General features: G+C 43.8%; 1 protein-coding gene across 6 annotated transcripts in view; it reads left to right on the forward strand.

The window, feature by feature from the left end:
• Positions 1 to 3,799: 3,799 nt before the first annotated feature.
• Positions 3,800 to 12,833, forward strand: part of ABCA5 (ATP binding cassette subfamily A member 5) — a 60,100-nt gene continuing 51,066 nt past the window's right edge. Inside the window, exons 1-7 of one of the 6 annotated variants that reach the window (XM_073311234.2) lie at positions 3,800 to 4,022; positions 4,364 to 4,426; positions 5,766 to 5,876; positions 8,416 to 8,535; positions 10,025 to 10,229; positions 11,252 to 11,413; positions 12,559 to 12,656. In XM_073311234.2, the coding sequence (XP_073167335.2) occupies positions 8,431 to 8,535; positions 10,025 to 10,229; positions 11,252 to 11,413; positions 12,559 to 12,656 (570 nt within the window). In that variant the 5' untranslated portion in view covers positions 3,800 to 4,022; positions 4,364 to 4,426; positions 5,766 to 5,876; positions 8,416 to 8,430. Of the gene's footprint in view, positions 4,023 to 4,090; positions 4,427 to 5,765; positions 5,877 to 8,415; positions 8,536 to 10,024; positions 10,230 to 10,763; positions 10,855 to 11,251; positions 11,414 to 12,558; positions 12,657 to 12,833 lie in introns of those variants that run through there. The other 5 variants (XM_073311233.2, XM_073311239.2, XM_078848730.1 and 2 more) reach the window with 5 other exon arrangements.

Consider the following 12,833-nt stretch of genomic DNA (forward strand, 5'->3'; position numbering starts at 1 on the left):
CTACCCTAGTTACTGTGCATTATAGTGAAAAACTAATGGGCACAATTTAATAGGAATATTTTACATTTAATACCTCATCTGTTTTTGAAGTGTTTTCCAAAAATGGCTACATTTTATTATTATTAACTTGGAAAGTTGTCATTACAGTACTGTATTTTTAAAATCACTTTTACTCCTCTGAGGACATCCAGTGAAGGGAGAGTCTTAATAAGCTAAAACAAACCAGGTAATAGATGGCATACATTCCCAAGGCAAAGTACAGAATACCCTTAACTTTAAGTGAAGTCAGAAGTTTAATTGTCTTCCGTGGGGCCAGGGTTTCACCCTGAGAGTTGAATGCTGAGAACAGGAGTTACTGAGCCCTCAACTTGCAAAGTCACCTATAAACAAAGACCCGTCTGCCTCTAATAATTCATCTCTGCCGTATTGCCAGCTAAAAAAGTTGAAAAATCGGGCATTAGGCCCCATAAAATCACGATGAGCTTAAAACTTGAGATGTTTAAAAATAAAAGTTGTTTGCCTTTTGGAGTTTGAGACTTTAGGATTCATATTTTTAAGGTTTCTCTGCATCTGTGGGGGCCAGAACACAGCAGCTCCCAGCGGAAAATAACTTCTTCAGTTCTGCCTTTTGCCCACCAGAGGGCACTGTGGCAATAGACCACAGCAGCTGCTGCCAGCCAGCAAGGGAAGAGAAAGCCTGCAGAGCCTTCTTCATAGCGCCTGTAGGCCAAGTCAGGAGACAGGACAGGGGTGGGAAAACTACGGCTTGTGGGCCGGATCTGGCCCGTCAGGGCTTTGGATCGGGATTGCCAGCCCCGTGGCCCAGCCAGGCTAACACTGGCTCCCTGCCTGCCCTGGCCCCGCGCCGCTCTTGGAAGCGGCCAGCAGCACATCCCTGTGGCCCCTGCGGGAGGGGTGGGGCAGAAGGCTCCGTGCTTTGCCCTCGTCTGCAGGCACAGCCCCCTGCAGCTCCCATTGGCCAGGAACGGGGAACCGCAGCCAATGGGAGCTTCGGGGGAGGTACCCAGAGGCTACGGCAGGGCAAGGACCCTCTGTCCCCTTCTCTCCCAGAGGCTGCAGGGACGTTGTGCCAGCCGCTTCTGAGAGTGGCGGGGGGCCAGGTCAGGCAGGGATCCTGTCTTAGCCCTGCTGCGCACTGCTGCCACCGTGGAGCCGCTCAAGGTAAGCAGCGTAGGCCAGAGCAGACTCCCGCACCCCTGCCCTGAGCCACCTCCAGCACCCCTCCTGCACCCCAACCCTCTGCCCTGAGCCACCTCCAGCACCCCTCCTGCACCCCAACCCTCTGCCCTGAGCCCCCTGCTGCACCCTGCAACCCAAACCCCTGCCCTGAGCCCCCTCCCACACTCTTCACCCCTCCCTGCACCCCAACCCCCTGCCCTGAAGCCGCACCTGCACCCCAACCCCCGGCCCTGAGCCTCCTCCCACACTCTTCACCCCTCCCTGCACCCCTGCCCTGAAGCTCCTCCTGCACCCCAACCCCGCACTCCCTCCTGCACACCAACCCCTGCCCCAGCCCTACATTAATGGCCCTGCATCCAATTTCCCCACGCAGATGTGGCCCTCTGGCCAAAAAGTTTGCCCACCCCTGGGCTATGGAGAGACAGTGTGGCGTTGCTGGGGAAGTCACAGACAGGAGCTCATAAGGGCTACTAGGGGAGGACAAACTGGGGTAGGGGCTGAATGGGAGTGGGGGCACAGGGCCACGGGGGAGGGAAGTGCAGGGCCACATAGGGATGGGAGAGTGAGTGTCTGAGAGAGAGTGGAGGGACATGTGCCTGCCTGAATGGGAAAGGCTAGGGGTCAGCCAGGGTCTGCATGGGGGAAGCTCCCTAACAATCCCTCCCTGTGTCTCCCTGCACCACAAAAAAAACCCCACAACCTGTTCTATACTTTTCCCACCCATACCCAACAACGCTCCAAGTTCACAGCCAGGCTCCTTCCCAACAATTATTTCCCTATCCCTCATCTCCTTCATAACCCCTGGCTCCCCCAAGCCTTTGCACTGCTTCTGGGGGATGCGGGAAATATGGTTCTGTATTGTAGTTTAAATGAACTATTACTTAGAGTTCTGTATTAATATACTTCGTAAGGAATCTATTTGTCAAAAAAACATTTTCTGGATCTTTTTTTGTTGTCTGTATTGTTACAGCCGTACTTGCTGACCGGTATTTTGAAATAAATTACCAAAAAATAATTGAAGCTGGTGTGACTATATTTTGTTATTTTGACAAACAAAATATTCAGAATGTTGTAGAATTTGAAAATATTGTGAGCAGAATTTTTAATTTTCTATTGCAGAATTTTTAATTTTTGGCGCAGAATTCCCCCAGGAGTAAAGATCAGGGAACAAGTGTGTAAATGTTAGATTTGACTTCCATTTTCCTAAACTTACCAAAGTCCAGGCTAGCATTTATAGACTTGGGTCTTGGTCCTGGAAACATGTATGCTTCATAGGGTTGATGCACATACTTAAAATTAAGCATGTGGATAATGTTTACAGAATTGGGACCTTGGATGCTTAAAGTTAGGCATCTAAATCTATATTTGGACACCTTAATAAGCTGCATGAATTTCAGGGGTGCTTGAGGATCTCCATCTGTCCCTGACTTCAATATGATTTTTAAAACCAATCCTGACCCAGGTAAAATTATGCAAACTAGTTAAGAACCCATGGTCTTTTGGTATCTTTCTTTCTTTGGTGAATTTCTTGTTGCTGGTCAAGCCATCATTTTTACAATATGTTGGTGATAATAATGGCACTGCTTGTTCCTGAGGGCTTGTCTATGCTTACTAAGGGGAGAGCTTAGGTACTCCACCTCCCTGAAAGGCAGTAGGTATGCTGACAGAAGAAGCCCTCCCTGTCAACATAGCATTGTCTACACTGGGGGTTAGGTCAGTATAACTGCATAGCAGCATAATTATATCCACATAAGTTTGTAGTGTTGAGCAGGGCTGAGATGAGAAGCTCTTGTATCAGACTCTCAGTGGTCTTAGCAACAGGTAACAAAGTCCAGAGTGGTTTATTATCTCTGTGTCATGGGAAAGATTCTGCAGTTAATGAGCTCTGGGTAGAGATCCAGGTTTCTTTGCACTCACTTGAACAGAAGCAGCATACAAATTCAGAGTACGGAGATGTTCTCTGAGATATCTAAAATGATAAAAGTTGGCTGGGGGGCGATGTCGTGATGGTGTTTAAGGTAGCCAGACCCTGCTTTAGGTGCATTGGTGGGCAAGACACCCCACCTCCCCCATAGGTCTGGCCGTGACTTGGGGGAGGGGGGGAAAGAGCTGTTGGGGCGTTAGCCTGAGGGGGTGTGGTTTTGGGGGGTTACCTGGGCAGGGTGCCCCCCAGTAGCTTGGTGGGTGGGGGTGCATGAGGCAGAGAAGTTACAGCGGGGGGGGGGTATCCTGCCCCCATGGTAGCCTACGGGGGGTGTAGGGGAGTTGTCTGGGCAGGACCCCACCCCATAGCCTAGGGGACGAGGGAGGGGGCTGAAGGGGCAGGATTCCCCCCTGTCCCCATCGCCTGGGGGAGACAGGGTAGCCTGATGGGGGCTGTCAACGCCGGGTGCCCCCCAGTCCCTTGGCGGGGGAGTTGTGTGGGCAGAGCCCCCTCCCCGGCCCTGCTGTCTGGCCGGGCCCCGCCCACGCCCCGCAGCCTGCGGCACCCCCCTGGCCCAACAGACCCGCGGCTGGCGGGCGGCCTCCCCCGGCGGCCGGGAGCTCGGGCCCCGCTGCCGCCCGGCCCCGCCCCGCCCCGCCCCGCGGGCGGCGAGCTGGGCCCGGCCCCTCAGCGTGCGCCGGGTGGGGGCGGCGAGCTGCGGCCGGGCCCTCGCGAGCCGGCGGGGCGGCCGGTGTCACGCGGGGACCCCCCCAGGCTGGGCGCAAAGCCCGCGGCGTCCTCCCTGCGGCGGGCCGGAGCCAGCGATCTCCCCGGGCTGAGCGCGGCCGGGCGGGCCAGGGGTCCCCCAGGCAGGTGTCCTTGGGCGGAGGCCCCCTAGGTATCGGAAAGCCACCGGGGGCCTAGGGGTGCGTGGGGGGGGGATCATAGAAACGTGGGGCTGGAAGGGGCCCTGAGAAGTCTGGTGTGTGTGAGTGTGAGACACATTAGATGTCCTGGGCAACACCGTGATCAGTTTGGCTCACAGGTCCCCTGTCACAGATGTGTGCCTCCCTCCCGTCTGGTGCGGGCATGGCCGAGGGAGGGCGATGTGCCGTTCTCACCGCCCCGAAGGCGAGAGGCGGTGCGAACCCCCCCATCCTCGCGGCTGTCTATCCTGATGGTCAGCGAGGATCCATTTGTTTGTGTCCCGTTGTGCCTAATACCGCCACTTTTTTGTAGAGCGAGAGAGAGAGAGCCTGGCCTCTGAGGACCTCCCTGTCCACTGCAAAGGCGCCCCACGAGGTAGGTGAAAATCATCCCCCCCCCCTCCCTCCCCCATTTTGCAGGTGGGGAAATGGAGGCATAGAGGGCTGCCAGATTCAAATTGTGCGTCTTTAGTCACGTATAAAATAGAGCCAGCAGGTAGGGTGCCGCGTACCCATTGGGGAGGAGATTGGGTCCCTTTTCTGTATAAATGTTTGTTGTTTTAATGTTTTATTGTCCAAAGAGTGAATCCCAGACCTGCAAAGCAAGAGGCAGGCTAATATGCTGGATGCTGGAACATTAGCAGTGTTTTTGCTTTACATGTATTCGCTCTTGAAAGTCCCCCCCCCCACACTCCACTATCTATTGTAATGTATCCATGCTGTTACTGTATTGATTGATGATCTAGGAAAAGAAGGGTGAGAAGCCTAACTGTATGCAAGCAAGTGAAAGCTTTCATTTCACCAGAGCATTAGCTACTATATATGGTGTTCCATTCTCCCAGAATTGTATAGTAAGCACTATGAAATGTAGTTTATGCATGTATTTTAGTGCTGATAGGCTTGTGTGAGTGTAGAAGAGAGAATGTGGAGAAAAAGGGAATCAAGGGAGGGAAATGAAAAATGGAGAGGACCAAGACAGAGCATTTTACACAAGTTCACAGGCAAAGAAACAAAGATTGTGCCAGAGAGAGAATTTGTGGTTAGAAGTCTCTAGGCCAGGAGAGCATTTGGCCAGATCAGAGAGGAATAGGAAAGTCTCAGAGCACTGAGAAAGGAAAGAGCCATTGTGTAAACCGTTCTCTTAATGCATCTTGGTGGATTATATTTTCAACTGATGTTATCCTGCAATTAAATAGTCCTTTCTAACTTGGAGATAAATATATTGTGTTCCACCAACACTGAGGTCTAGCTGGCATTTATGAGAGAGAAAGATGCAGTTCTGAGGAAGAATTTTGTTCCTTTGTAAAATTCTTAAATTGAACACTTAGCTTAAAATGTTTGAGAAGCTGGCAGACAGGATGAGGGCATTTCCCTTTTTTATGGTCTTCATGTCTGGTGCCTTCCTATAACTGAATGCCCACCAGGGACAATGAACTATTTATCTCTTCATTCCTACATATAGTGTCATCTTTCTGTGCCAGGGTTTTATTTTTCTTTTGGCGCTGGCTTGGTTGTTGCTTTTCAGCCACACTTCCAAGTGAGGTAGACTGGCACGTTACTTTCACTTTCAGCCTAAACAAACAAAACAAGCTAAATTGTAAATGACTATTCTACAGTCTAGCGTTTATTTGTTTTTTCAAGAAAGTCAGTGCAGTTGAAAGGCCATTTGGTGAAGAAAAATAACCTCTCTCAGCCCCTTCATCTTCTCTTTTTAGTACCGTCCTTGTGCTGCACTGATGTAAAAGTCCGCATCCCACATGTGACAATAACTTAGGAAGACAGTAATTTTCTGGGCACTGTTTTGACTGAAACACCCTCAAGGCCAGGTAGTCTTGCTTCAAACCACTTCCTTTATCTGTGTTTGCGGGGAAGTCTGGTATATTCTCAGCTATCTGAAATGCAGTTTTATTTTATGCACTTTTGTAGTCCTCCATGAGGACACTTTACAAGAGGTAATATTAAGAATTAATTTAATGCTTTTGAAGTTATTTTTGCCCCTTAACTATAATTGGGTAATTTGGTTAATTACCCACTGAATGCATGGAAGTATTTTTACTATAATTGGTCTTAAATGACTATCTGATTAAATAGAAACTGCCAAACATATAGGCTACATTTTTATTGACCTTAAAAGAGAGTAAAGTCTCTGATAAAAGAGGGCATGCAGATTTAGTCTCCAGGTCTACAAACCCACAAGGAGTAAGTCAGCAGAACTGCTTGGCGGCAAAAGTGTTTGCAGAATCTGATGACTTCTGTAATGTTTGAAATTCAAGAGCAGAATTTAAACAACAGTGCAAATAAATACAACTAGCAATGCATGTTGTTACAACACTGTTTTTCATTCAGTTTAAAGTAATTGACTTGAAAATCTCTAGAGAAATTTTATCTGCATGTTTCCCCATCAGGTCTAATTATTAACATAGGTTGGCCTTTAAAGAACTTTTGCTTTGTTTTTCTGTTAACAAAGGGAAAAAATAGTGGAGTTTAAAATATAAGGTGGATTTGTTTTTTTAAATGTGATGCAACATATTCTAAATGGAATCCATCAGGGAAATTTGTTTTTCTGTGAACCTGCAAAAATGGCCCTTTAAGGCCCCAGTGCTGCAACTGAATCTGCGTGGATGGACCCTTACAGCTTCATGTTGAAGTCAATGTGGTACTGCACAAATGCAAGAGTCTGCCTAGTTGGATTTGAATTCAGCATCAGGGCTAAGCAGGGAGTAGTCTTGTTCCCCCACCCTGACCCCCATACAAACCTGATATGTGCATCTGGCTACAAAGAGTGTATGTTACTTTGTTTTTGGTGCCACAAGCTAAAATAAATCATTTCAGCTTCATTGAGCCTGTCCTCTTGGTCAGACGATTTCTGTACTTGCAAAAGCAAGCTTCCATAGTTTATCATCATAGTTTAGTGAGTAACCTTAAACTACCTGGTGTCTAAAAGGTCAGAGAAAATGGACATTGTTACATGCACTTTGAGTGTATGGCAGAAAAAAATATTTACCAGTCATAACTATAGAGCATGGAATATAAACCTAAATAGATAATTATTTTATTTTTATTATAACTCTGTCAACATTTGTTTTCTGGCGCAGAATTTGGGCAATGTCTATAATTGTTTACAATCTTTTAGTGGCAGAGCATCCCAATGCTATGGGCTCTGTTCGTTTCAGATAAGGTACTTGCCCAATGTTGTTCCCGTTCCTTTGGAAATAGAGTGCAGAGTTTATTGGCCCTCATGGAAGTTGCACATTTTTCATCCATCTATCGTTTTGAGTTGCCTCATTCTTACGTTGTCATATCCCTCTCCCCTTTTCCTTATAGTAGAGGATAGACATATTTTTACAAGTTATTAGCTAAGAGGGTGCTAAACCATGATACATGCTTCACCCTCCTCTTAAGGTTGTGGTGTCGTCTCTTTATGCTGTCAGCCACCGTTGGCTCACGGAGAAAGGGAGTGAAGGTGGTAATGCTAATCATTTAGAGTGGCTTATGTCTTTAAAGTGGTGTGCAAACATAAACCAATTCTCATAACATCACCAGTTATGGAGGTAACTATTGTAGTTCCTGTTTTACAACTGAGGAAATAGAGACACGAAGAGGTTAAGTGAGTTGCCCAAAGCCTGACAGCAAGTCAGTGGACTAAAAATCCAAGCGTGATCTCCAATCTTGTGTGTGGTCTACTAGATCAGATACCTCTCTGGAGCTGTTTGTTTGAAGAATGTGTTCAGATCTGCTTCTCCAAAGGACAGTGCACAACACTCTTTTATACGAGATGATACTTTCAGTAGATTGAACAACTTTTATAATTGGATGCTTTTCTCTTCTTCCTTGCCTGCTGTGATCATAGTGAAGTAGTTAACAAAGTTGCCTTTTACATTATCATTAGGTTTCAGTTACTGCACTTTTGGGGTGAAGGGGGGTAGTTGACACCACTTAGAAGTATTGTTTCAGACTGTCTGCAAACACAGGCATGCCCCTCGCTGCATCATTTTATCCTTGGGTTTGAAGGTCTTTTCCATTCGGACTAGAGGTTTATTTATTTCTTTAATATGAAAACTTACTTGCTGGAATAGGAAATTGTATTCTCAAAAAGACATATCAGAATGCCAAGCTGCCATAAGGCAACCCAATGTGACATCTGTCTTGAAATTGCAAAATGTGTCTAGGGTGTGTATCTGTGCAAATGTCTTAATTTAATGTGGGATTGGGTTTACACAATGGAAAACAGTTTATCAGTGGTATAGAACAATATAACTGGCACATGGTTTCTCTTTTTTACATGAAAAAAACTTGAATAGGTACGACTAATAGTTGTCACTTCAAATGCTTTTTTTTGTTTGTTTTGGTATGTTTTTAAAACAGGTAACTCTTGGAAAAATGGCCACAGAAACTGCAGGAGAGGCAGGAGTGTGGAGACAAACCAAAGCTCTCTTATTCAAGAACTACCTTGTTAAATGCAGGACTAAGAAGAGTAGTGTGCAGGTAGGTTACGTGGCCATTTATTGGCCTCTATGTCTGTGTCTGATTATGGTTGAAAAATTAGCTGACTTAGAAACAAAACTAAGCTTTGTTAAATTGTCTCTGATTATTGAGGGAATAACTGATTAGTTTGAGCTCAGGTTTGAAATATATTGGCTCCTTCAATCATACTTGTGATCCTTTGGCAAGAAATGCTTTATACAAATAGTCTTGCCCTGTGTCTTTGTGTCTGAATGTGGTAATTTCTGTTTCTCTATTCACTTTCTAGAGAGTATAACTGACCAATTGGGGTAAAATAACATTACTTATTTTAGGGCATTATCAGCATTATTTTACATGTAGTAAAATAATGCTGATAAAGTACGAGATTAAGTTTAGAATGGCTATTATTTGTCAGGGAAAGCTTGTTACTGATAAGAGCAATTAGGTAATAGAACTGCCTTTTGGAGTTCCTTGTAAGAACCATTCAAGCAAATGTTTGCAAATAGTTTAAATGATAATTAAGAATATAATGTTGTTGCGAATAACATCATCATAATACTTCAGAGTGCTATCTCATCGTTCATCCTTGAATGTCAAAGCAAGTTATAAAACATTAATGAAGCCTTATAATACCCATTTCGCTGATGGGGAAATAGCTGCAGGCAGACTAAGTGGCCCACCCAGTGTCCGGTTGCAGGAGAGTTTCAGAACTAGAAAGAGCATTCACAGCTATAACCCGCCATTCCAGCACATGAACTATATAAATACACATAACTCTGGAAATCAGGATTGAGAGATGCCTTTGTGTAATTTTAACACGAGCCCAAAACATCACCACCGAACAATAAATCAATAAATGCAATGATTAAAATATTGTATTGGGAGTATTTGTGATATCATTTCTAAAATTTACCTATTTTAAAATTTTGCTGAACAGCTCTATTATGTCTATTATGTCTGAATTTTTAGGGGGATCTACAAGGGTCAACAAGACAACATTTAACTTATTTGTTTGGCAAGACCAGGCTTGGCTTCACTTGCTTAACTGTTCCAGGGCTGGAAATATATACGAGTTCTTTTTCATTTTCAGATCATGCAAATGTTAAGTTTATACCAAAAGCCAAATCATGTTCTAGATAAGAAACTAGACATCAAAACATCTGAAGCCAAATTCTGCCGTCCGCTTCATCCATGGAACTTCGCCAGGTTCAATGTAACTGAGCACAGAGATTGCTCTTTGGTTTATAACCTCTTAGGAGTTGGAATGGTGCACTTGCATCCTAAAATAGCTTCCCAAGTTATCACTGCAGGTTAGCAAAATCCCATGGCTGTGTCACAGCAACAGCCAGGATTGAAATGATTATTTATGTAGTGCGATAAATGTGCAGGAAGCTTTACAATCAAATAATTTGAGAAGGACACAGTCACTTCTTAAAGCGTTTATAAGTTGAGTAAACTTCAGGAGAGATTTTTATTGTCGTCTTGTTTTTTGTTGTTGTTTTTTCAACAGGAAATCCTTTTTCCACTATTTTTTTTATTTTGGCTTATATTAATGAGCATGATGCATCCAAATCGGAAGTTTGGCGAGGTGCCCAATACTGAACTTGGTACTTTAGATCGCTCCATGCTCTTGGACTTCATTCTTGGATACACACCAGTGACAAATATGACAAGAAAAATCATGCAGAAAGTGTCTTTTGAATATTTTGCAGATGGTATTGTATTTATTTTATTCTTCCACATCTCATGTTCTTTTTTGTGTTTAGATGGAAAATATTATATTATTGCTTTGAATGGCTGATCAGACTTGTCCTCTTCAGGTAGATTAGACAGTATTTCTCCCCTCTACTGCTGAGATCTTGAAGGGGCTGTGTTGTCATCATTGTCTGCTTCAGCTGATGAGCATTGTGTGATGCCAGTCATGTGCTCAGTCTTGCAGCCCTTCCTCACAGTAGGACCCTTTCCTCACACCAGTGGTCCCACTGAAGTCCAGGATGACTCATCTGAGTGAGGGGTTTCAGGATTGGGCTTAGTATCCTCAAACTCAAAAGGTTCTATCTCACGCTAACAGATACAGTAAGAGCTGTTGTATGGTAAATTAAGGAAGACATCAGTTTATTTTAACTAGGGCTTTCAGGTTTAGATCCTGTGAGTAGCACCATGTCAATATCTGGTTTTGAAACTGATGAGCAAAACACAGTTAAGTTGTGCCTCTTCTACAGAGCTGACACAGCTGTGCAGCTGACCCTGATTCTACCCCCAAAACCTCATATGAACTTGTAGCTTAGATGGTGCCTCTGGTACGAACTGATGTGACTGCCAAGAGGAAAAGAATCGCAGGTACCACAACCTGAAACTTTCATTTCCTTGGTTTCCTGATCTGCTGGTTTCAAGTTCTTTCTGATGAATTTCACGTTTGGGAGTGATGCGTGGCTTCTTATCCCAACAATAAATGTTTTGAGTCCCTGCAAAATTTCACTTTTCATTTTTAAAATGTATTTTCCTTTAAAAACGCATACAAAACTCGTCAAGTGCTGAGACTTAAATCCATGCTCCATTGAAGTGAATGGGAAATAGTCTCATAAATTTTAATGGGACCAAAATTTGGCCCTAAATACTGAAAACAAGTAGCCCTATTTAGAAATGACACAATCTTTGCTTAAAATACATAGTCCACGTTTGATTGTTCTTCTCTCACAAGCATTCTGATATAATTCTAATTTTTAATATTTTGCAGGTGTAATTACAGAAGAATTTTTCAGTGAAAAAGAATTGCAAGAGGCTAGTACTGTTAACCCCTCAAACTTTGTTGGTGTAGTTTTCAAAGATTCTGTGTCCTACCAGCTTAGATTCTTTCCTGGTGCTGTCACAGTGTCATCTATCAATGTAGAATCAAGAGGTAAATATACATGCTACTTTTAAGGCATTTAACTTGAAAATTTGACCTACTTTTGTTATGACATCACATGTGATGCTAAGTGCAGGCTTTGCTACCTCACGTGTTATCACGAGAAAGCCAAAGAGCATTAACAGTGGTGGCTTTAGCATCAATACAATATGAAAGGGGGGGGAAAAGCTGGTTTTTCACTCTTTGGGGTATTTTGATGCTGGACTGCGTTATTGATAGGGAAACTCCCACAAAAAGCTAGGAGTCATTTTCCTGTACTGGGAATTGGTTGCAGGGATAGTTAAGGCACAAATGAAATCTGCATTAGGTGATCATCTTTCTGTATCAGTAATAATTTGGTTGTATTTATAGAGTGACAATGTTACATGTAAAAAACAAGTGGTGAAAACATAGGGCAGTGGGAGTTTTTTAGCACCAGGATTTCAGCCTAGGTCCTTGCTTTGAGAAGCTCTGAAAAGTACAAAACAGCTCAAAACATGAGACACTCTAGTGATAGCCCCAGCATCTTCAGCAACTCCTCCACCACAAGAGTGTGTGTTCTTGCAGATAACCTTGTTTTCCTCTTACCTTTGTTTAAAAACACTGGAAAAATGTTCTTCAAAGGGTAAAGTGTGGACAGTCCAAATCTTAAAAAAAAAAAAAAAATAGTGTGTATTTCATACACAGCTTTTCACCATTAGAAGATTGTCTTAAAGTTGTATTTTAATTCTAGGAATGATTACCTGTGAAGTTAGTAATTTCCCATGAAAATGTTATGATAGAATTCACAGTTCGGTCTCGTTCTCACCATTTCATTTCCTTGGCTCTTTCAGTCCATGTGTGAATCTTTTTTGGAATCCTTTTTGTACTTTCATAACTGCAAAACAGTTTGGTTTTCATTAAAGTAACTTTGCAGGTTTCTGTCCATAGTAAAGAGTAGTGGTTCTCAATCTTCACCCGACAAAGTGGCTGAAAAATTATCCTGTGATTGGTTGTATCCTATTATTCTTGTAATAGTAGCCATCGGTTTGTGATGTTGTCATTGGCTTTATGGTATATCTATCAAGTTTTATGTCTGCTTTAGAGAAAAATGTCTTTTTATTATAGTGCTTTAAATGAGATTTTGTTGGCTTTAAAATGTCTTTATTTTTCCATAGCCAGTTGTTCCAGTTTATCAAAGGGATGTGAATCTGTTACATACTGGTACTCGGGATTTGCAGCTCTACAGGCTTGTATCGATGCAGCAATAATTCAGGTAAATCTAGAGAAGTAAAGTGAAAAGGCAAAATTGCTTAAATAGCTTTTGATTCGGTATTCTTGTAATGAGATTTTTTTTTTTGTCTTGTTAGGCTGTATCTACTCTACAGCCTATGTTGGCAAAACTTATGTCACTCAGTGGTGTGAATATCCCTCTCCCCCCGAGCAATGTAAA

Source organism: Lepidochelys kempii, chromosome 14, assembly GCF_965140285.1.
Source record: "Lepidochelys kempii isolate rLepKem1 chromosome 14, rLepKem1.hap1, whole genome shotgun sequence".
Classification (NCBI taxonomy): domain Eukaryota; kingdom Metazoa; phylum Chordata; order Testudines; family Cheloniidae; genus Lepidochelys; species Lepidochelys kempii.